The following is a 22,268-nucleotide window of genomic DNA, read 5'->3' as shown; positions in this document are numbered from 1 at the left end:
GATCTGGGGTTTATATAGCATGTTGAATAAATCATGCATTCGTCTATCTCATGGTTCCTTGGGTATCTTTCCGGGTTTATTCGACAAAAGCCATGGTCTCCTTTCCCAAAACTCATCCTTGATGATGTCCACATGCTGTATCGTGATGATCGCCTTAGCTCTTCTCTTCCTATCCTTTTCCTCCTGCGATTTTGACAATTCCAGCTGCTCGATTGTCTTCGCAAAGTCCTCGTCTACTACTTCAGATACTGAGCCTGGTTCAACTAGCTCATACTGCTCATATTTAGCCAAACTCCAGAGCAAAGGGCCCAATGACTTACATCTCGAAACACCACACTTCCTTTCTTGTACATGTCCGGTTCATTGTTGTAATTGATCTTGAACCTCGAGAATAGAGTCTCATGCTTATCAGCAGCCGCAGAGCCCTGAGATTCTGTCAATATTCGAACATAAATTATCCAAAGATATTGCAGCTAACCGCGAGTTCTTTTTCGGCCTCCTTAGCATCTAGTCCACCCATCTGAATCAACGCCCAAAACGTAGTATTGTAAAGATTGTTGATATGACCTGGTCCGATTAGTTCACTAGCCCCGAAGGCAAGCAAGTGCCAGAAACATACAATCAACCTGTCTCCAGCTCATGTAATCTCTCAAATTCTGCACACTGGGATACAGCACAGCCCTGCCGTCAAAACTCGGCAGGGGAGGCGAGAGGGGTAGTTCGGGGAAGTACAAATTCCATAGGAGAACGAAATGAGCCGTGAAGGTCGATACGATTGTTGTGACAAGTTTGCTGGTCTTGCATTAGAAACTGGCCCCCATGCATTGGGGAAGAGAGCAAGGAGTCATACCTTTCCCGTCTCTCAAACAGCATGCAGGATTTATGAAATACAAAACTAGAAACACGTCGTTATACACATACAAGACTTATGATGAGAGATGGGATTACCTGTACTCGTCGCTAATTCCATACGCAATGACAATATCCGGCAACTCGCTCATCACAGCCTTGGCAGCTGCATTCATGAGATCGAGTGCTCTGCGGTCGTTGGGTTTCTCGAATGCATATTTGGATGAAAACCTGTAAATCCGTAAGTATTCATACGAAATGTAGATTGGCAAGAGAGGAGGAAAAAGCGACATACTTATGGAAGCCTCGCCCATCAATGCGCACCACAATCCATGTGTTGGGCAGAAGAAGGTCCGGTTGCTCGAAAGCTTTCACGTATTCATATCTAAGGATTTATCAGCTTATGCTCTATGTTATATGTGTGGAATGAGATATTACTTGGAGTTTGCCATGGTTAAGCAAGATATCTTTGGTAATTTTATGAGAGGGTGGAGGGAGGGGAAGGAAGTGGGAATAGAGTCAAGCGAGAAGATTCATGCATGGATTTGAGACATGTCAGGTAGATGAGTGGATCGACTCTTTAACTTTTTTTTCACGAAAAATCTATATACTATAAAATTATAAACTGCACAAACCCTAAAAAACGTCCTCTTATCACATTGTGGAAAAATATAATAGGACAAACAAATTTCACTGACTGTCACGTGATAACCGGGAGTCATATAGGTTTTCTTTGACTGTTATATATACTGGGATAAGCTCATGACAAATAGCACAAGGGGCTGTGACGCAGCGGTAGCGTGCTTCCTTAGCAATTCTTGGATTGTAAGAAAGTGGAAGAAGTCAGGGGTTCGAGTCCTCTCTGCTCCAGTATTTTTTACCATTTTTTTCAACCCAAAATTTCGCTTATGACATGACTAGGTGGATCCAATATGCAGCTATAACTTAACTCTATTGCTAGTCAAATCAAAATTTGGACATCTAATCTCTTCGGTGGTTCTACAGTGGACGAGGAGAAGTGAGAACTTTTGTAATTCTTCTAGTTTTGCTCGCGCCTATCATCTAGTTTTGCTTAAATGTCATTTCATGACAGTGAGCCTTCTGGCAACGTAGCAACCTTCTCCTGGAACAACTTCTCTGCCTTGGACCATACTGGAGTTGTCTTCCACTCATTCAGGTGCAGAAGACTTGGCAGCAAATCCTTACTGAAAGCCTCGCTTGCCTCCCTAGGTAGCAAACTGGGCAGATGATCGATACTAATCACACCTAATCTTGGCTCTCCCTTGACCTCAACTGGCACAGTCGGGTCCGTAAATGTTGTGGCAACAGTATATACTGGGATTGGGTTATTCGGGTTGGTGGTATCGGCGCTAACATCGCAGATGACTGAGAGCTTGCGGTTTGGGGTATCGAGGCTTTCCATATCGACGAAGTTTGGGATCTTGGACATGAGGTATATGCAGTTGACAAAGATATCGCTCTCCACAATCTCGGGGAATGGTCCTCCTTTAGCCGTCTCTGCCATATCCCACTTTAACACATTTTCAGTTGGCACACCAGCTCGCAAGCAGAGATCAACAGCTCCACCACCACATCTTCCCAATGCACCAATGACTAGAACCCTTGGATCCTTTCCGCTCTTCTCTTTTCCTGCCGCGATTGCCTTCTTGACATCGACAATCAATGCATCTTCGTTAGGGTAGCTAGAAACACTTGGGAAGGGTTCCGATGCGGGGTGTGTGAGTTGCCATGCCCATGTCTGCAAAGCCAATGCCGCGCCTGAAAATCCGGCGTGGTATCCGAAGGCTGCAACACGTCTGCCTTTATCGTCGGTCAAGAATTCGAGGTCGAGTAGGGTTCCACCGCCGCGGGGGAATCGAGATAGGACCGTTTCCCATCCGCCTTGTTGTTTGTAGCAATGGGCGAATTGGACATGCACATGCTTGAGGGGGACTAATGGACCATCAGCAGGTGTTCCACTGTAATGAATGAGCAAGATACATACATTCTTCAACTGGCAGCTCCTTCAATCCAATGATAATATGGTCTGTAGGAGCCTCACGCCATGTGTTTTCTGGGACCAATGTAGCTCCAATCTTCTCGAATTCGCTGTCATCAAAGATCCTCTCAGAACTGCGCTCGACATTGACGGTATATCCAGCATCTATCAGAGCTTTGGCAGTGGTTGGGGTGAGGGCGGAACGATGTTCGAGAGCCTTGCCCACTGAGGTACGCATTAGCAGCCTGCGGAACATCATGGCATTGAAAACTTACACTCGGAACGCAGATGTAGAATGGTTCCAGACATGATGGGAAATGGTTCTGAATGTGTATATTTCCAATTGAAAGTGCAATTGAGGGGTTTATAGTGATCAGCGAGACATTTTACAGTATTTCTTTTTGCCGGCCATGAGTCACTTCACCGCCCTCAAAACTCCGAAGTCGCGCGATTCTAACCTTCCCTTCCTTCTTACAAACCATTTCTGGATGTAGAATGGGGACTTGGGAACTCTTGTAATAAAGGCACTACGGCTCGTTTGTTTCTGCTTGTTTGTTGGAATAAAGGCACTTAAACTCGTGTCTCTCGTACGTCTCGTATGTTTCATTTGTCTTCGCCACTCTTTTTATACACTGAGAGGACTTTATCTCACGGCGTTGACGCTGCGTTACCCAGATTTGGTCTTGCTTCTAACCCAAGACAACCTTGACTTTCTTATACAGGAAGGTTATCTAAGGACCTTGCATATTGCTGAGCTTCCATAAAGGTTCCGAGCGTTTGATACGCTGGCTCTACATGAAGTATTGACCGGCTTCGATACAGTAGTATGTCGAGCATTTTCACGCCTTTGCACCTGCAATTTCTTGGTAATCTGGTTAGTAGTATAGATTTATTTGCGCCTGAGGTAGAAGTGGAATTTATAATGATATACGAATCTACAGACTATAGATTCCTCTTTGGAAATGCTTTGATCATCAAGGGTCAACTACGTTTTATACGAGAACAAGAGCAGAAACATCACGCTGCTAAGGACGACAGATGATAAATATAAAGTATTCTGAGTCCAGGTCGAACTCAAACTGTCTGGAAATATGGCCCTATTATCTATAATCTAACCCACATCCTCAACACCTGGTCTAATAGTCGGAGTGTTGCCAAAACTCTCCAATCCCCTATCTGCGACCAGGCCTGGCATCATGCCATTTTGTACACCATCGACCAACTCTTGTGGATTGGCAACAGCGCCATTAGAGTCTGCTTTCAACGCTGCAAATCTCTCCCCAGACTGCTTTAACAAGTCTTGAACTTCCCCTTCCCTTGCAACAATCTCAAGTTTCTCCTTCTCCAAATCCGCCACTTTCTTATGCTTCTGCGCCAATTCCTGCTGCATGGTGCTCAAAGTTGCTTGTAATATCTCTAAACATTCGGATAAAGCTGGTAAAGGAGTGATCTTAGACGGGACTTGAGTAGTGGCGACAGCTTCTGCATCATCATCGTGCTTGTGAAGACCATCCATGCCTGCACGTGTTTGAGCAGCTTCATACTCTGCTCTTCGCTCAGCTTCGGAGTCGTCTGAATCATCATCCGAGTTATTCTCCGCTAGTTTGATCATATCAGCCATCTCTTTGCGTTGACGCTTCCTAGCCTCTCTTTCTTGCTTTTTGCCCAGTGAGATCCGTCCATCATCCACGAACTCTTCGAAACCTTCACCTAGATCCTCATCTTCCCTCACCAATCGAGTTTCTTTCTCCTTCTTCCGTGGTAAAAGTGAGAGCTGCCGTTGATCATCTCCATCGTCGTCGTTAAATGATATAAAGTCTTTCTCGTGAGCTAACCGTGCCCTTCGCTCCTTCTTTTCTCTAATTTCGGCTTCCGTTGGTATATGTGCAGGCCCAGAAGTCTCCACAACCATAGCTCCGTCCAGCTCTGACGCATCCAGACCCTCTTCATCCTCAGCAGTAGCTTGTATTGCCTGTAAATCTTTCGGAGTAGTAGGTGTAGAACTCTTCAGCTCATTTAAGTAATCCTTGCTATAAGTTGGCCGTTCCTCGTCATCTTCATTATTTCGTATGGGTATTGGTAGACTCTTCCGGAATGCATTGCCCTCGATAACCCTGCGCCCCAATGTTGGCTTCTTAGGCGTGAACGTCTCGTCGTCTTCCAGCGCTTCCGCAGCATCTCCAGAAATGATCTCGCCTGGCCCAAAAGAAAGCCGCGAGGACGCTGCCTTCTTTTTCTTCTTGATCAGTGAGCTTGATCGCCCTATGGTAGGTTTGTTCACCGGTGCCTTGTCTCCCTCGTTCTCGTCTTGTTGTAGATCGTCAAACGCAATGCTCTGTCGCAACGAGGATTTCTTGAAGCCTTTCTTGACTGGATTCGAGGGGGTAGAAGATTCGGTAGGGGCTATAATTACTCCGTCAGCTGGCTTTTCACTATCAGCCAGGTTCGTAGCTGTATCTTCAGGAGACTTACCAGTATTTTCAGTTGCCTGACTTCCACTTGCCTCCCCGTCTTCCTCTTCATCCACCTGGATTTTCCGGGCTTTCCGCTTTGATCCAAATGCAGACTTCATCTTTATTGATAGCGCCGAGATCACAAATGAGGGATCCCTTCTCTCAGAAGCTGAGAAGTAAAGAAGACTAGAACAAATTCCTGCTGCGACAATCATATCAGCACGTGACTCAACCTAGCGCGCAAGATTCCCAAAAGATCCCACTACAGCTCAGCTCCCCCTCCACCCACTCGCCGAAACCTCCAAAAAAATCCAGTCAAGATGCCTCAAGCTCAGCCAGAGCTAAAGAAGGTACGTAAAGCTCCATTCCACCCCTACAACCGTCGCCAAAATCGCGGGAATGGAAGCATGCGACAGCAACCCAGCCTCGAAGACCGCGACGGTAAGTCCAAACAGAAAGATAAATGGACTGACCCACGCCTGCAGTACCTCGACAAAAGGTTGTTTGTGCAGTTGAATGGAAGCCGGAAGGTTATTGGGGTCTTGAGAGGATATGATGTTTTTTTCCTGCCCCGAGAGCTTGGAGGGGTGCTAATTAGGAGTAGGTTTTCCTAAATATTGTGCTGGATGATGCGGTTGAGGAGAAGGATGGTGGAGAGAAGGTCAGATTGGGCATGGTGGTTAGTTGTCTTCGACTTTAGGGTAATTGGAATTTATAAGCTAATACTGCAATAGGTCATTCGAGGAAACTCAGTCGTTATGCTCGAGGCATTGGAGAGAATAGGCGGTGGCAGAGAAGACAGAGGATGAACTCGGTACACACATAAGGCGCAAATGATCACTGAGAGATGGAAGGCAAGGTTCCAAAAGTTGCTTCTGGATGTTTGTGGAAATCAAGGCGTTTCTAGGCAGCAAATACCATCTCGCATGGAAAAGCAAATGGGAAATTTATATCCGTCTCCATCACAACCGCTACTTGAACTGCTCCCAATATTTTTCTTCATATCCATCCATCATTGAGCCCTCGAAGTCTTTAACCCAACCTTTGATTCCACCCTTCAGGACCAAAACTTTGAGAGGTGTCTTGCGACCGAATTTGGAGATGTCATCGATGTAGTCTTGCATCCAATTGGCACAACGAGGACCTCGTCCATTTGAAGAGCCTGTCCATGATGAGATGCTATTTTTAGGTTTGGAAAAGTTACGTACCACAGTAGAAAATCAACTGCTTGATCCCCGCCCTATCACAAAGATCCAGCAATGTCTTGCGAGTCTGGTAGAAACTCTGGGCTGGGAGATTAAGAGAAGTCTTGATGGTTCCGCCCTTTATAACGAATTAGTTAAATGTGCTTTGATTTGTATGCAGGGTTGGGAATTGTACCTCCCAATCAGTCCTTCTCACATCTACAAGTAGAAATTCTGCAGGTTCTGGTTTGATATCCATATCATCAAACATCTTCATAACCTCATCTGCACTGACTTCCGCGCATTTCGCTCGAGGTGCAGGGAATGCTGCCCACCATTGATCTGTTGTTTGTGCCTCTGTCATGATAGTTGTATATCTCCGAAGAATAGATCGGAATTGGGAACTCAGTTGCTAAAATAGCTAGCAGAATTTTCGTCTTGTAGGCAAAGGTGTGAGCGGCTGAAAGTTGAAGTATATGGTTCTGATCAAAACACCATTTGTGGATTAAAGTATTGCTGAATGAAGTTTTGAGTCATTCCTTGAGTCTTCTCAAGCCACTCGAGCTGGATACAATCTTGCGACATACTAGCATGTCATGCAAGCCTTTTGATTGGCTCTTTAAGCTCAAAAGGTTCAGTATATACAATTTACAAAATCTACCCACACAGCACTAATAATTAAATTTGGTGAAGTTTCATGCATTTTAAGACCCCGACATTGATATTGTTTACCCTATGAACGCCCCTTTTTAGATTTCTTCGCCTTTTTAGTCGACTTTTCTCCCATCTCCTTTGCATAAATCTCCGCCGCCGTCTCATCCGCCTTCCTCTTTGACTTACTACTCTTTACACTGACTACCGGATTCTTTTGCCCCCCCTTGGTAGCTGTAAGGACTTGTTTCTCTGCAGCTGCCCAGCCTGGCGCCCCTTCCTCGATTTCATACTGGTCCAAAGGCAGAGAATCAATCAGCTCTCTTTGCTTCTCTCTCAATCCTTTCAATGCTTCATCACCACCCTCCTCAAGCTCGTCTTCCAAGTCTCTTTCTAGAGGCATGAATTGGGTGTCGACCACTTCATCATCGTGAGCACCGCTTGCGTCTTCCCTGCTGACACCGATGTCTCGTCGTGGCATCTCTGCTTCGATCGCACCGGATACGAGAGCGGCAAAGTGCGAGCTCATCTTGCGCATGATCTTGATGAACATAGCAAGTAATTGTGAATTTTCAAGCGAAATTCCCTCAACCTCAACTGCAGATAGATCTGTGCACTGCAATCCAACGGCTAGGAGAATAGACTGCTGGATCGCAGTGAGTTTGATGTCTGGTTTCAGTCGCCCAGTGAAGTAAAGATTGGCTAGTTTTGGGACAAGATCTAGCACAACGTGGTAGTCAAGCATGTTATTTGCATATGACTCTAGTCGTTTGAGGTCAAAGGGAGAGAGTAAAGCGTCAAGCTCGACTTTAGTGAGAGGCTGTGGTTGATGTTCTGTGTCAAGTCTTGCTCCCATGTTCGCAGACTCATCGATACTGAGGGCAAGACCGGGTGGGAATTCGCGGAACTGGTACGAGAGTAGAGACAAGAATCGGCGATGGAAGTCTCGAGAGAAAGCCCCAAGCCATGACTTGTCGTCGCTGTTATCAAGTGGACGGATCATTACGCATGTGTGTTCACCAGTCAGCTCATTTGGAGTTTGTCTGAGGTACACTGGAGAGAAGGAGGCTCGTTTCCAAAATTTGTGTAGTGGCTTCGTGAGACCATAACTGACACCAACGTAATCTAGGTGTTCTGGGCGACGTTCTGAAAGCTTTGAAAACAGAGGTGGCATCTTTCGAATATCTCTAACCTTGATATCATCGTCAAGAAGAGAGGCGTTCGCAAGTTCAGCATCTGTGACCCGAGTAATCGTTTCTTGACCAGAGCCATTGGAATCTTCTGAAAGGTCGGCGAATTTGCCCTCGTAGAAATCGTTCAATAGCTCGAGAGCCTTGCTTCCGTAACCCATTGAGATGTAATCGGGGTTTGTTGCTATGCGCACAACACGAGCACCAGAGAGTCCAGCAAAATCTTCATCCTGGAACTGCTGACTGACAATCCAAGGAATAAGATCACCAGCCGCCCTCTTTCCCCTGCTCAAGCTGTTCAGTACGCTCGCTTTGCTGATTTTACCTTCAAGCGCAACTTGAATCACACATAACGGTTCGGGCAAGTGCTTGCTGTCTTCAGGGATTGGTGGTACGAGCACAAAAAGCTGATGCGCAGGAGCATCACTCATCAATTGTAGATCATCGGGGGTGTTCTTGTAATGACTTGCTACATAAAGTGCAATCATTTGCTGGAGGAATTTTTCCGATACTTCGTGAAATGAGAAGAGAGTGTCGCGGTTGACGTTGAGTAACTGACATTGGGATGGATCGGGGCAGCCTTGAAGAGTATTCAGTCTTGACCGCGGGAGAGTGGCATCTAAACAGAGTACTGTGTTCAGCCATTTCTCTACACCATCACCCTTCGCATATCGAATCGGTTCTGAGAGTGTAATTTCCCGCAGAGAACGACCTCCTGAAAAGCTGTCGTCGGTTTTGGAGGCTTTCCCAGTGGCTCGATCAACGTTGGCATCGCCAGCCCCGTTGGGTTTGGAGGTTCCTCTAGATTGCTCCCGCAGTTGTTTGATCAACTTGAGGGATAGTGATCTTCCTGTACCTTCGTATCCATTGATTGTGGAAGCCATAAACACCAGATAAGGGCCCATCAGCTTTCTGACAAGAGGTAAAGGGATTGCAGCCGCCTCATCTATAACCAGAAGTTCGGCCTGTCCTAAGACATGTGCATCTTGGGGTCTAATATACTGAATGGTCTGCCTATGTTGGCGATGGATATTGACCCGCACAATTGCCTTGTTGAAATCAGGATTGGTAGACTGAATGATAGAATAATCCACGTGGTCCATGTAATTCAGAGCATCAAAACCCTTGAAGATAAACTCAAACAGGGTCTTCAGATTCTCTGGACTTGGCGATGTGATGAAGATATTGCTGTACCCGTGAGCTACTGCTGCAGCTACAGCCACACCCAAAGCAGCAGATTTTCCCCGGCCACGAGCTGCTGTCAGTGTGACCGTACTCCTTAAAGTCTTCTCGGCAATAGCATCCACAAAAGTGAGTAAAGCTTTTGCTTGGTCGACAGTCTTCGCTAAAGTGACTAATGATCCAACTGGTTGTGTGTCCTCTAGTGCTTCCTTCATATTGTCTAGTTCTTCCTGTGCCTCAGACTTCGGTTCATCGCGATCTGGAGGAGGAAGTGCGGTAACATTCTTTCCTCCAGAAATTGGCAATACATTCATCTCATCATCTATGACCAGACATGATTCGCACTTGCCAAGGGATAGGATAAAGCGCTCGTTAAATCTTGCAGTGACATCATCGTGAGCTTCTGTTCGGTATCTCGAGTGGACGTCCATAGACAAAGTGTATAACTGCTTCAAGCTGTTCATGCCTTTCAGGAGCAACACAACAAGACCACCTCCTTCGACCGTTTCAATTGTTCTGGCAAGTAGGTTTGGAGTAATGGCTTCGAAGTCCTGTAATATGCACATTCCGTATGTATTCCCCAGAATCTTTTCCGTCTCCTTGTAGTATACATATCGAATGTCGTGCAGAGAAACGAAGAGCTCGAAAGGGTCCTCGGTATTTGCTTCTCGTATGCCACGTTTTATATCCTTCTTGATCTTGTTCTCGCGCTTCTTTCGGTGACTTTGTAGCACAAATTAGCTTTAGCATATATATCTGCCATCGTTTCTCACCTCGTAAACCCAAGCAGCTTATTCTTGTAGGCCCATAGAACCGATTTATTCTGCTTCATGTCCTTTGTTGACTTGATGTGATGAAGATACACAATAGCATCCTTCGCCCGGTCTCCTACCACTATGATAAAGCTTCTCTTCTTCTCTTGAATGCCATTGTGAATCAGCGCAGCGATGCGCGAATCCCTAAACTAGATTAATATTTTGAATGGTTCTTATGGGAGTTGCGGGGGATGTACAATGCCTTTTGGACCATCTTTACTTTTGTCAGACAGTCTAAAATCCTCTCGAGGGCGACATTAACATAATGTATACACAAGGCAAGTCGGTTGAAGAGCGGTGCTGCCGTCTTGACTTTTTTTGTTCTTCCCGCAATTTGATAGCTAATCGTCTAGTGGGAACTAAATGGGCTTAGCACGCCCCACCAGACCCTTCGTTACCACTCAGGTCTGGTGCCCGGATAATTCAGTTTATTTTATATAACACTATATAAAAATCTAAAAAATATGTTCTTCTCCTGTAGAATTTATTCCTATATCATAATTTATTGGGATCAGACGGATTCAATTTTAAATGTGAAGCTGGGAAGATATAATGCAGACCCGCTTTTAATTACTATGCAAAAGAAAAGCTAAATTATCGATGCAAAACTGGATTATCGGTGCACCAGACCTGAGTGTAGATACGAAGAGCTAGTAAGGCGTGCTAGGCCATTTAGTCCAACCAGACGATTAAAATTTCACTGGCATCCGATAAGGCGAGGCTGATCGCACATACAAGGCTGATAGTCCGGGAATTTCCCTTTTGGTAAATATTTACTTCATGGCGCATGTATTCAAATTAAGACCAAGGAGGCTTTTAAATTGATATTTCAAGAGGACCGGAATTAAGAGGATCTGGCACAAGAAACCTATCATATCGAGTCTACCATTATCGACCTGATGCAGTTTTCAAGTTACTCTATTTTTTTTCACATTGCGAGAAGTTGAGTCCCCAATGGTATCCATAGCTGCTTCATATTTTTACGGAATTCTTCTAAAAGCCAAAAAGTGCTGAGGCCGATGATCTACTGCAAAGATTCAATTACCAAAGCAGAGGCTCCACCACCACCATTGCAGATTCCAGCAACACCAATCTTGCCGTTCTTCTCGCGTAGAACATTGATCAAAGTAGTGACAATTCTTGCTCCTGAGCAGCCAAGAGGGTGTCCAATAGCAACAGATCCTCCATGAACATTGACCTTTGCTTCATCTAAACCAAGGAGTTTCATATTTGCAAGTGCAACGACAGAGAAAGCCTCATTGATCTCATAGTAATCAACGCTTGATGCGTCGATCTTCGCGTGCTTCATAGCTTTAGGGATGGCTAATGCTGGAGCAGTGGTAAACTTGCTGGGCTTTTGTGCAGCATCTCCCCATCCGAGGATCTTGGCCAAGGGCTTAAGACCAAGTTCCTTCAACTTGGCCTCTGAAACAAGAACTAATGCAGAGGCACCATCGTTGATAGGAGCAGCATTTGGTGCAGTGACAGTACCGCCGTTAGGCTGGAAAGCTGGTCGCATAGCCTTGAGCTTGTCGATGTTCAAGTTCTTCACTTCATCATCTTTCTCAACCTTGACATTTGGCTTGCCTCGGCCTCCGCTGACTTCAACTGGAACGATCTCGGTCTTGAATAAACCGGCCTCGGTAGCTGCTTGAGCTTTCTGGTATGATTTGATGGCGTATTCATCTTGTTGTTCCCTCGTTATGCTGTGCTCTTGAGCACATTCTTCTCCTGCCAGACCCATATGCTCCTTCTTGCCATAAGAATCAGTCAAGCCATCCTTCAAAACACCATCGACTATTGTTTGATCGCCGTATTTCGCTCCAGTTCGAAGGGTGGGAAGGTAATGAGGAACGTTGGACATAGATTCTGCACCTCCGGCAACGACAATCTCGGCATTACCAGTCATGATAGTCTGAGCTCCGAGGATGATTGCTTTGAGTCCCGAGGCGCATACTTTGTTGACTGTGGTAGCAATAGTGGCTTCTGGTAGACCTCCAGCAAGTGCGGCCTGACGGGCGGGATTTTGTCCCAGGCTATTCTAGTCAGCATGAGGTTATATGGACAAGGAATAGTCCTTACTTTGCAGACAAGACATTGCCAAAGAAGACCTCATCAACCTGCTCGGGCTTGATTTCAGGGACTCGTTCCACAGCAGCTACGAGTTTCGTCAGTCAGTCGGATTGATTAGGAGCATGTGGCAACATACCCTTGATAGCAAGACCACCCAATTGAGTTGCGCTCAAACTTGAGAGGGAACTGTTGTTGTCAATATTTCCCCTCCATTAGCTTGGCAGAAAATAACTCACCCCAGGAAGGATCCGACCGGCGTTCGCACGGCAGAGACAATGTAGACGGGGGGGACGGATGCCATAGTGAATGTAGGGGGCAAGATTATGATTTCTTGAACTTTTATATTCTGAGAATGGAAAGAAGGACGCTGAGAGTTAAGATCGGGGAGTTTAGTAATCTACCAGATCCTTTGATTGAAGCTCAACGTTTTGCTCCGTACACCGCCCCTCCTTTTTAGTTCAGGAACACAAAAGACCCTCGTTCGGCGTTTCCTATTTGAGAAACGACCGGAGACCGATATCAGGTTTGGCATTTTCCAGGTTCAACACGAACCATGTAATCCATTCAACTAATTACGCAGGTTTTGCTATAGAAGCTCATATAAACAGTGTTAAATACCTAGGTACATAGCGAGGCTGTGGGTGCGGGGCTGAAATCGAGTAGCACGTGACTATCCGCCTAGAGCTTCGCGAACTTTTTTGAAGCTTTCCGTCGCGATAGTTGATAATCGTGAGCAGAGTCGCATTTTCCACCATACTCTATAAAGACTCTCTCAAACTATTTGCCCACCATGGATGATCTTTATGATGAGTAAAGATCCCCCCGATTGCTCTAAACTAATCCAGTGCTAATCCTGTCTAGATTTGGTAACTTCATCGGTGAAGCTGAAGAATCAGAGGACGACAGCCAACATGGTATCGATGCGGGGGCCTATGTCTACGATGAATACCCAGAAGAAGCTCCCGAGACTACTGGCCAGGAGCTTATGGAGATCGATGGTATGTGGATGGAGCCCCGGCTGGTTTGGCATTACTAACAAGTCGGTTTATAGATGAAGGACCCTCCAACGCTGAAGTCCTTCACGAGGACAAGCAGTACTATCCGACGGCGCAGCAGGTATATGGAGAAGATGTTGAAACTATGGTACAGGAAGAAGATGCGCAGCCTTTATCACAACCTATCATCGCACCCGTCGAGCAGAAGAAGTTTACGATTCAAGAAGCAGACCTCCCACCAGTACACTTCGACCGGAGTTTCATGATGGACCTTATGAATTTCCCCGATCAGATCAGGAATATTGCGTTTGCAGGTCATCTTCATCATGGCAAGACAGCATTAATGGATATGTTGGTACTGGAAACTCACGATATTACCAATCGACTTGAGAAGAGGACGGGCAGGAAGAGGGACGACCAGTTGCGATATACGGATGTTCACATTCAAGAGCGGGAGCGAGGATTGTCGATAAAATCCGCCCCAATGAGTTTGGTCCTCCAAAGTACACATGGAAAGTCGCATTTGGTCAATATACTCGACACCCCTGGCCACGTCAATTTTGTTGATGAGGTCGCATCATCACTTCGACTGGTGGACGGTGTTGTGCTCGTTGTTGATGTCGTGGAAGGTGTCCAAGTCAATACGGAACAAATAATCAAGCACGCAGTACTGGAAGGTCTACCCCTTACCCTTGTGGTAAACAAAATGGATCGATTGATTCTGGAACTCAAGCTTCCTCCCTCCGATGCCTATTTCAAGCTCAAGCATGTTGTTGAAGAAGTTAACACAGTGATTGAAAGTGTCCTTCCGGGACAAGGCGAGAAGAGGCGGCTCAGCCCCGAAAAAGGCAACGTTCTCTTTGCAAGCAGCATTATGGGCTGGTGTTTTACTCTGCAATCGTTTGCCAAGATGTACGCAGACAGCTATCCTCCAACGAAGAAAGGAACCCCTGGAATCAATGCTCATGAATTTGCGCGACGTCTGTGGGGTGATGTGTTCTTCAACCCCAGGAAACGATCGTTCACGCGGAAAGGCATTGAGGAGCATTCTAAGCGCGCATTTGTACACTTTGTACTAGAGCCGATCTACAAATTGTATTCACATACAATTAGTGAGAGCCCCGAGGACTTAAAGGAGACTCTTGCAACTCTGGGTATAACTCTCAAGCCAACTCAATTCAAGACAGACGCCAAGGTTCTCTTGAAGCTGGTCTGCGAACAATTTTTCGGGCCTTCTAATGGATTCGTTGACATGGTTGTGGAACACATCCCATCACCTGTTGACTCTGCTAAGGCTAAACTCGAACGTTACTACACCGGGCCCCTTGATACAAGCGTGGCCAAGGCAATTGAAAAGTGCGATCAAGACGGACCTCTGATTATCCAGATCTCGAAACTATTTAACACCAGTGATGCCACTGGATTCAACTCTTTCGGACGAGTAATGAGCGGTACTGCTCGACCAGGAACTCAGGTGCGAGTTCTCGGCGAAGGCTATTCCATCGATGACGAGGAAGATATGAGTCTTGCAACTATCTCTGACGTGTGGATTGCTGAATCCCGTTACAATATCCCTACGGACGGTGTTCCTGCGGGTAACTGGGTTCTTTTGGGGGGAGTTGACAATTCCATTGTCAAGTCAGCAACGTTAGTACCACCTATTCTGCCTGATGAAGAAGATGCGTACATCTTCAAACCTATTACGCATTTCACCGAGTCGGTCTTCAAAGTTGCGGTCGAACCAATCAACCCCTCAGAACTTCCAAAGATGTTGGATGGCCTACGCAAAATCAACAAGAGCTACCCCCTGATAACCACTAAAGTCGAAGAATCCGGGGAACACGTCATTCTCGGGACGGGAGAGCTATACATGGATTGCGTTCTGCATGACTTGCGTCGGCTATACGCCGAGATGGAGATCAAAGTATCGGATGCCGTCACACGGTTCTGCGAAACGGTTGTCGAGACCTCGGCTATAAAATGCTATGCTCAAACGCCGAATAAGAAGAACAAGATTACTATGGTTGCGGAGCCTTTGGACCAGGGGATTGCGGAAGACATTGAAAGTGGAAAAATCAGCATTAAAAGCCCGAATCGAGTCATTGGCAAGTTTTTCGAAGAACATTACGGGTGGGATCTATTGGCTTCCAGAAGCATTTGGGCCTTTGGTCCCGACGACTTGGGACCGAATATTCTTCAAAACGACACTCTGCCATCTGAAGTGAGTTTTCCCCATGCTGCATTACGTACAATCGGTCCTTTTATGCTGACACCCAACAGGTAGATAGACATCTCCTAATGAGTGTCAGAGACACAATTCGTCAAGGTTTTAGTTGGGCAACCAGAGAAGGCCCCTTGTGTGAAGAGCGTAAGTTACCAGATACCCCACTCTCTCACATCGTCGATGTCGAACATGACACGAGAACAAAAGCGTAGTTCCTTCCCTTCCCGCTTTCGTCTCATTGGTTGATACCGGTCCGAATGTTAACCATCCTTGTAGCTATCCGCAACAGCAAGTTCAAAATAATGGACGTTACATTGGCTCCTGAAGCGATTTTCCGGGGCGGCGGCCAGATCATCCCCACATCCCGACGCGCTTGTTATTCATCGTTCCTCATGGCGTCCCCACGTTTGATGGAACCTGTTTACTCCTGCTCCATGACGGGACCTGCCGACTCGGTCACAACACTATATACTGTCTTGGCCAAGCGAAGAGGTCACGTCTTATCCGACGGTCCAATTGCCGGCACACCATTGTACCGTGTCAGTGGGCTTATACCGGTTATTGACTCTTTTGGATTCGAAACCGACTTGCGAATTCATACCCAGGGTCAGGCAACCCTCAGCCTGGTGTTCGATCGATGGAGCATTGTACCTGGAGATCCCCTCGATAAAGATGTTATACTGCGGCCACTAGAACCGGCCAGTGCCCAGGCTACGGCAAGGGACTTTGTTTTGAAGACTAGGAGGAGAAAGGGCTTGAGCGAGGATGTCAGCGTTGCGAAATTCCTCGAGCCAGAACTGTTCGCCAGTTTGAAGGAAAGTGGTTTGTTAGATGGATGAACAAAGCATATGAATAGAGCAATCCATTATTTGGAGGAGTTAACGGCATGATCTCAATTCCTGGAGATCTCCAAAAGGCGTTTTGAGTACGAGATCTGTAGTATAGCGAGACAATAAGAATAGGCTGCTGTATTGTAAGCCTCAGAGGCTTAGACCCTTTTTAAAAAAATATAAAAAAAGGTTAATTCGAGCTTTATTTGCAAGCTTCCTTCGTGGTCAAGATGATTACGCAATGAAGACAAGGCTTATACGAGTAACGAAGCTTTTTGAAATTTGGACAATTTCTAATCGACCCGCCGCATGATTGCATTGATCGGGTATTCCCGTACCAGTACCCTAAGCTGCAAGCAAGCAAGCACTGCACAGCACAGTCCAGCCAAGCCAAAGCCCATCACACGTCTCCGTCTCCAGGATTTGCCAATTCCCAGCAACCTGGGCTGGGAGGGCACCGCGCTCGTGCTTCCCGCAATCAATACTCCTTTGAGATTAAATAAATTACAGTATTCGTCGCCGAAATTAACGTTTGCACTCCGCGTGCCGTGCGTGTGTGCATGTGCACAAAGCTTACTCAAGCTGAATAATGAGGTGTTTTTTTTTCTGCTATACGACATACCGGTGTATAATGTACGGACCGTAATGCGAATTACCGGTAATTATGTGACTTACGTCTACCTATAGTTCCGCAATTATAGATTCCACCATTTTTCCACCTATCACATGCTTGTAACGTTTCTCTCTCTCTCTAATTCCCTAACCGACGCTGGTCTGCTTCTGGCTGCTCTGATGGCTGGTGTTTTACATGTGGGATGGATGGGACTTCAACTGTTGAGTTGCTGGTTTTGCTGTGGTTAATTCGAACTTGACGTGTTGTGTTTTATCCTTATCTTGTGAAGCAGGTAGTATTATACCGGTAGGTACTCTAGTGCCATATATCTTGTCCTGGCAGAGTAACTTGGACCTTGCAGTTGTAACGGTGTGTCTATCTTTTGGCGGTCGATGGTTCGCTGGAATGCGAATGCGCTGGAGAAATGCCTTATTGGATGCAGTATAGACGGGGGGGGTGTCTGGCTCTTTTATCATTCTAGAAGTTGGGGAGAGGGGGCCGCGTCATACTTGTACTCCGTAAGAGTTTAAGCAAGAAAGAGTTGGAATTTCAATCACCGAGGGGTCCCTAAAAATGATGCGGTGACTGTTTTGGGAAGAGATGTGGAAAATAGATGGATCGAAAGATCAGACCTCTGGGCGTGGGAGGGTGGCATGGGCCGTCTGCCGGTACCGTGCGCAAGCCTCAAGGGGTTTGGGATCTGGTATGGACGGTAAGGTTTCTGGGTACTGTGTATTTAGCCTTTATTGGCTCTGTCGTGTATCATTGCTTGTTTAGAGATAAAAAGTCTCAGGGGTAGACTGCGGATGTAGCCAACTAGGACGGCGAGGATGACGGCGAGGACGGCGAGGATAGATACTCGAGTAGGTAAGTTACGATGCCAAGAATTGTGACTTTACTTGCATGCTGCTCGAGACCGTTCGAAGACGACTCGAAGACTTGAAGAAGCCGGGTGGGAGGTGGGGAGGGTCCACATGGGCGCATGGAGGCGCATGGCCTGATGGCTGGGACCGAACGCCTGCAATCTCCCTCAAGGATCTAGGGTTTGACAAGTTCCGTAAGGTAAGAGCTAGGATGTTGAATAATGCCACAACTCCCAGACACGTGATTGCCAATACTGTACGTGTAATATTCTATAGTACGGAGGACATTTTGTGGGGGTTTATACGCGCGCTTACTGTACAAACTCGGAACACCATGCTGCCAGAAGCATGGTAATTTAAATGACTTTGTGAATCACGGCAAGCTATGTACAGCAAAGGGAACGTGCGTGCATGACAGGCTCAGGGTATGCACATAATCGTTTCATTCCTCCATACATGGCTTCATCATCTTCCTCAATAGCCCTATCAGATTCGCGTTCTCAAGTGCTGCCGCAACACGTTCTTTGTCTGCCAATTGCTTATTGACATCGTCCGCCTGACTGTGTGTATCCTTCTTAATCTTGACCTCGACCCGGTAACTAGGAGGTAGAGCCTGTTCCAGACGCACGCGTACACCAAGCCCAATGACAGTTGCTAGTGAACAGTGCGTAACCGTGGGGGTGAGTTCTACCAGTACCCGTGAAAGAGCAGAGGGATTCGAATGGTCTAAAGGCGAAGTGAGGTGGACATCTTCGAGTTTGACTACTCCTAAAGATGCCAGAGAAAGAGGGTGTTCGGGATCAGAGATGGGGGCGATAAGGTCTACAAGATGAAACATCAGTTGCTGGATCCCCATCTAGGACGAGGATTGAGGCAAGATTCGAGAAGTAAATAAAAACAGTACAAATAGAAAACATGGCTGAAACGAATAATCTATATATACATCTGTAGCCTCCGCAGTTCGTAAACAGTTCCATACTTGAACCAGAATATCAAGAATCTCGTTGCCGAGCAGGTGTAAGGCATGAAAAGCAAAGAGTCTGGAATCTGAAGGCTGAAAGCCAGAAATAAACACTCTAGGACTGACCGTATATCTCATGGACGTCAATAGGCTCTACGCTGGAATCATCCGAGTCTGTGTCTGAGAAGTCCGACATGTAAAACGGGTCCAACGAGTAACTGGGCTTGCTCATCAAGAGGTCGCGGATGCCATCCTTGTTGGAAGATCCATCATTCTGTCTCCGCCGCTGTCTATGCGATGGAAGTTCAGATACATTCAAGATTGTAGGGTTGGCGTTGTCGAGCGCGACAGAACCCATCTTGAAGAAGCAATCGTGTCCCGGGGTGGAAAGGCAGGTTCAGGGTTGTCGCAGTGCGTCAATACTTCTAAGACGTGCTCAGTGCGGATCAGTGCGGATATGGGCTCGTGAAAGACTACCTCCGTAATATTGTGGTGGCAAAGGAGGGGTGGGGTTGGTGGGTAAGGTTCTTGCAAACTACTTCGAAGTAGAAAATCTTATAGCGATAAGGTAAGGTTATCGATAAGACAAGGCAAGAAAAGCAAGAGCAAGACTACAGCCTTGGTCACGTGCAGATACAATTTAAACCTATTCGTAAGTTCTCGATCGTCTTTGGTCGGTCACAATAATCAACGAGTTTTAGATTTATGAAACAATGACTTGATTGGAAGCAGGTTGGAAGTGTCTATCAGCCCAATAATACCTTCCCATTCTGTGCCTTTTTCCAGTTTTACAAAACGACGCTCAACTCGATCGATGCATACTTTGAAGCATATGATGACTTGAATACTTGCCTTGCGCAAATTCCATGCATATGTAGATGTAGATAGTCGTCATCTCCCCCAATTATGCTTCATAATTTCTTGAAACACTATAGCTGAATCTCAGCCTAGGCTTGAATAGGCAACTTGCTAAAGTCTAGACCTGTTGTTGCGTTGCCTCTTAGCCTCCTAGCTCATAAAAAACTACAATAAGCCTATAAGGTCAAGATAAGGTTTGCATCTCATCTCGGACATCATGTTCTCGAATAGCCAGGGCCATATCGGTCTGCATTAGACCCTGTCTAGCTATGGACAGCAATCATTCAACGGTATCAAAACGGGTTGCAAGACGCATCAAACGGATTGCAATACGCAATAAAGGCCCACAGCCCTCCCGTGCCTAAAAAGAATGTTCCGGATATATTTCCATTTGCAAACAGATATGGAAAGTAGGAGCCGGTTACAATTGCGATTCTTGGCCTCCTTGCACATACTATAATGTCGGTATATAGGTATTTCAGAAAATTCATGCAAGATGCATCTTTGATTCAGCTCAGGTACAATACTACAGTACAGTTGCCGCATGCAGCCGCAATACTCCATAAAAAGCCCTAGGCGTCCACCATGCATGGAACAATGGGCAATGTTCTCCCTCCCACGCTAGCGCCCCTGTACAGTACCGTCTGGCCCGTGAAGCGCGCGTGGATGATGCTGGAAATTTCATCAAAGGATTCAGAGTATGCGCCGCCTTGCATGGCAACAACGTGCGTATGCGTAGGCATGTGCGTCAATTTTCAAGGGGCATTTGGTTGAATATGCCATATCAAGGGTTTTGGGGACGAGAGCGGCAGAACATCAAAGCAAAACACATTGCTGCAAACGCAATTGAGCTAAAGCCATGTGGCTGGATAAAAAGGTTTCTGAAATTCTGACTTCTCTTCCAGCTCGGTACTGGGAATGGGACTGGGCGGAGTGGAGTGGAGTGGAGTCTGGGCGGACGGAATGCATCACACCAAAGCTACCTTAGGTAAGGTTAGAAGCCAAACGAGAGTAGGTAGACTGTGGATGATGCAAAGAACCGTTAATTGATGGCCGCTAGATCGGTTAGGACGTTTAGCACGGCCGAGGTTCCCCAGCCCAGCCTGTGTGCCATCTTGTTCTACAGTAGGTACGGAGGAGTACTTGGTACAGAGTTCAAACATGGTCGTCCCGACGCTTTCGAGAGAAGACATTCAGAATTTCAGAAAGACTAAATGGGGGAGATCGTCAGCAACTGCAGCTAATGCAAAGTACTTAATCTGTATACTCTACAGCAAGTCCTACAGTAGCTCAGCCAGGTACTTCTGCATAATGTACTACAACAGTACTTACCCAATATACATCATATATTGCGGGGCAATCCCCACCTACCTACCAGTTAATTACCAGACTGGACCATTTATCTACCTAACTTGTACTTCTACGTTAGCATTGACAGCGGGCACGGCTAGCATTTAGTGGACGGTTTAGGACATGCGACGACCCCCAGATCTTCCCGTCCGTCACCAACTCCACAACAACATGATACGTAATTCTCTTATACGAATTTCATATTATAACCACTCCGAATACGACATTGTCGATCAGTTCCTGTTGCGTTTCAGCCTCCATCGCATAGCGATCATAGCGATCCCTATAGCACCCGCACCTGGATCGCACCATTGAGAATTTGAGACTGGCTTCTGCCCTGGCTTGTCTGTCAACAGAGCTTCTTCAGATGATCGTCACTACTGTCAAACAACTCGAAATAGCATCAGATCTCCAGCGGCTATATTCCGTGCCCACGTTACTCAATTCCAAAGTCCAAGTGTAGGGAAGCCATTGTACAGTACAAACCTCAATTTGCCATCTGTTTTGCCAGCGGGATCTAACCACCCCCCTCCACGTCCTTGCCTCATCTGACCTGCCGCTTCCTCCTCGGCATCTAAGCGCTCTCACTGCCAGCCAAGGGTCGAACATATTGCACGTGAATGCCACCCACGCTGCAGCTTGCATTTGGTCGTTCGCAAAGTTCCGTGGATTCAGGGCCCAGGTGCCAGGGGGCCAAAGCAGACCCACTACCACTACAGGACAATCTGGCACTGCATTTTGATGGGTACCCGCATTTCAAAAGAGGGGCAAAATATAACCTTGACCACCATCCTGGTTCATAGGTGACAGGGAAGACGATACCGTTACTTGAGACCCCCAGACGCCGCCCGTAACTCCGTAATCCCTCCCTTCTTCTTACAGCGGCCTGCCTAGCGGGTACTTGGGACTCTTCGCGGCCCACGTTGTACCGTACCGTACCATAACCAGACCACGGGGACGTCTGCTACTCGAAGCCTTCGAAGCATTACAGAAGCGCGTTCCTGACTTTCTTCCCTTCCCTTCCCTTCCGCGCCCGTTGCGCTTTCCTGCCGTCCGACATTTGGCATAGCTCTACCTCGAGACGCTGTTGCATGACTGCAAACTTCAGGAGCAATCACTCTCCCATTTGTGCGGGTAAGCTGTGGCGGTAGCTTTGACTTCACACATTTTCCTCACTC

The 22,268-nt window shown here is 46.7% G+C and overlaps 9 protein-coding genes and 1 non-coding gene across 10 annotated transcripts; 3 read left to right on the top strand and 7 right to left on the bottom strand.

The window, feature by feature from the left end:
• Positions 1 to 48: 48 nt before the first annotated feature.
• rgt-1 (tRNA(His) guanylyltransferase) lies at positions 49 to 1,301 on the bottom strand (the record flags this gene model as incomplete). Its single annotated transcript, XM_031149688.1, has 8 exons — positions 49 to 273; positions 321 to 425; positions 479 to 567; positions 620 to 792; positions 851 to 895; positions 949 to 1,080; positions 1,145 to 1,234; positions 1,288 to 1,301. 8 exons carry the CDS (start codon positions 1,299 to 1,301, stop codon positions 49 to 51), a joined length of 873 nt encoding a protein of 290 aa, XP_031005526.1.
• A 326-nt stretch (positions 1,302 to 1,627) lies between these two features.
• LHYA1_G004731 lies at positions 1,628 to 1,719 on the top strand. The gene has a single exon. It is a non-coding gene; the product is annotated as a tRNA-Ala (tRNA).
• A 214-nt stretch (positions 1,720 to 1,933) lies between these two features.
• LHYA1_G004730 (Saccharopine dehydrogenase [NAD(+),L-lysine-forming]) lies at positions 1,934 to 3,157 on the bottom strand (the record flags this gene model as incomplete). Its single annotated transcript, XM_031149687.1, has 3 exons — positions 1,934 to 2,828; positions 2,851 to 3,073; positions 3,124 to 3,157. The coding sequence occupies 3 exons, from the start codon at positions 3,155 to 3,157 to the stop codon at positions 1,934 to 1,936; spliced, it is 1,152 nt and encodes a 383-aa protein (XP_031005521.1).
• An 802-nt stretch (positions 3,158 to 3,959) lies between these two features.
• On the bottom strand, positions 3,960 to 5,420 carry LHYA1_G004729 (uncharacterized protein; the record flags this gene model as incomplete). The annotated part of the gene is given in 2 exon segments (XM_031149686.1): positions 3,960 to 5,305; positions 5,321 to 5,420. The coding sequence occupies 2 exon segments, from the start codon at positions 5,418 to 5,420 to the stop codon at positions 3,960 to 3,962; spliced, it is 1,446 nt and encodes a 481-aa protein (XP_031005507.1).
• Positions 5,421 to 5,621: 201 nt separating this feature from the next.
• On the top strand, positions 5,622 to 6,110 carry smg1 (Small nuclear ribonucleoprotein G; the record flags this gene model as incomplete). Its single annotated transcript, XM_031149685.1, has 3 exons — positions 5,622 to 5,858; positions 5,906 to 5,980; positions 6,036 to 6,110. 3 exons carry the CDS (start codon positions 5,622 to 5,624, stop codon positions 6,108 to 6,110), a joined length of 387 nt encoding a protein of 128 aa, XP_031005508.1.
• A 162-nt stretch (positions 6,111 to 6,272) lies between these two features.
• Positions 6,273 to 6,849, bottom strand: LHYA1_G004727 (uncharacterized protein; the record flags this gene model as incomplete). Its single annotated transcript, XM_031149684.1, has 3 exons — positions 6,273 to 6,463; positions 6,510 to 6,624; positions 6,682 to 6,849. 3 exons carry the CDS (start codon positions 6,847 to 6,849, stop codon positions 6,273 to 6,275), a joined length of 474 nt encoding a protein of 157 aa, XP_031005501.1.
• Positions 6,850 to 7,218: 369 nt separating this feature from the next.
• Positions 7,219 to 10,537, bottom strand: KRE33 (RNA cytidine acetyltransferase; the record flags this gene model as incomplete). The annotated part of the gene is made up of 3 exons (XM_031149683.1): positions 7,219 to 10,231; positions 10,282 to 10,467; positions 10,521 to 10,537. 3 exons carry the CDS (start codon positions 10,535 to 10,537, stop codon positions 7,219 to 7,221), a joined length of 3,216 nt encoding a protein of 1,071 aa, XP_031005503.1.
• An 810-nt stretch (positions 10,538 to 11,347) lies between these two features.
• erg10 (Acetyl-CoA acetyltransferase) lies at positions 11,348 to 12,697 on the bottom strand (the record flags this gene model as incomplete). The annotated part of the gene is made up of 4 exons (XM_031149682.1): positions 11,348 to 12,359; positions 12,406 to 12,481; positions 12,533 to 12,570; positions 12,633 to 12,697. The coding sequence occupies 4 exons, from the start codon at positions 12,695 to 12,697 to the stop codon at positions 11,348 to 11,350; spliced, it is 1,191 nt and encodes a 396-aa protein (XP_031005502.1).
• A 489-nt stretch (positions 12,698 to 13,186) lies between these two features.
• cwf10 (Pre-mRNA-splicing factor) lies at positions 13,187 to 16,454 on the top strand (the record flags this gene model as incomplete). The annotated part of the gene is made up of 5 exons (XM_031149681.1): positions 13,187 to 13,206; positions 13,258 to 13,394; positions 13,448 to 15,612; positions 15,718 to 15,759; positions 15,828 to 16,454. The coding sequence occupies 5 exons, from the start codon at positions 13,187 to 13,189 to the stop codon at positions 16,452 to 16,454; spliced, it is 2,991 nt and encodes a 996-aa protein (XP_031005500.1).
• Positions 16,455 to 18,363: 1,909 nt separating this feature from the next.
• Positions 18,364 to 19,240, bottom strand: YHR122W (MIP18 family protein; the record flags this gene model as incomplete). Its single annotated transcript, XM_031149680.1, has 2 exons — positions 18,364 to 18,743; positions 19,009 to 19,240. 2 exons carry the CDS (start codon positions 19,238 to 19,240, stop codon positions 18,364 to 18,366), a joined length of 612 nt encoding a protein of 203 aa, XP_031005506.1.
• Positions 19,241 to 22,268: the final 3,028 nt, after the last annotated feature.

This window comes from Lachnellula hyalina (assembly GCF_007821495.1).
Source record: "Lachnellula hyalina strain CBS 185.66 chromosome Unknown contig00063, whole genome shotgun sequence".
Lineage (NCBI taxonomy): Eukaryota > Fungi > Ascomycota > Leotiomycetes > Helotiales > Lachnaceae > Lachnellula > Lachnellula hyalina.
This window is presented reverse-complemented; position numbering and strand designations above follow the sequence as displayed.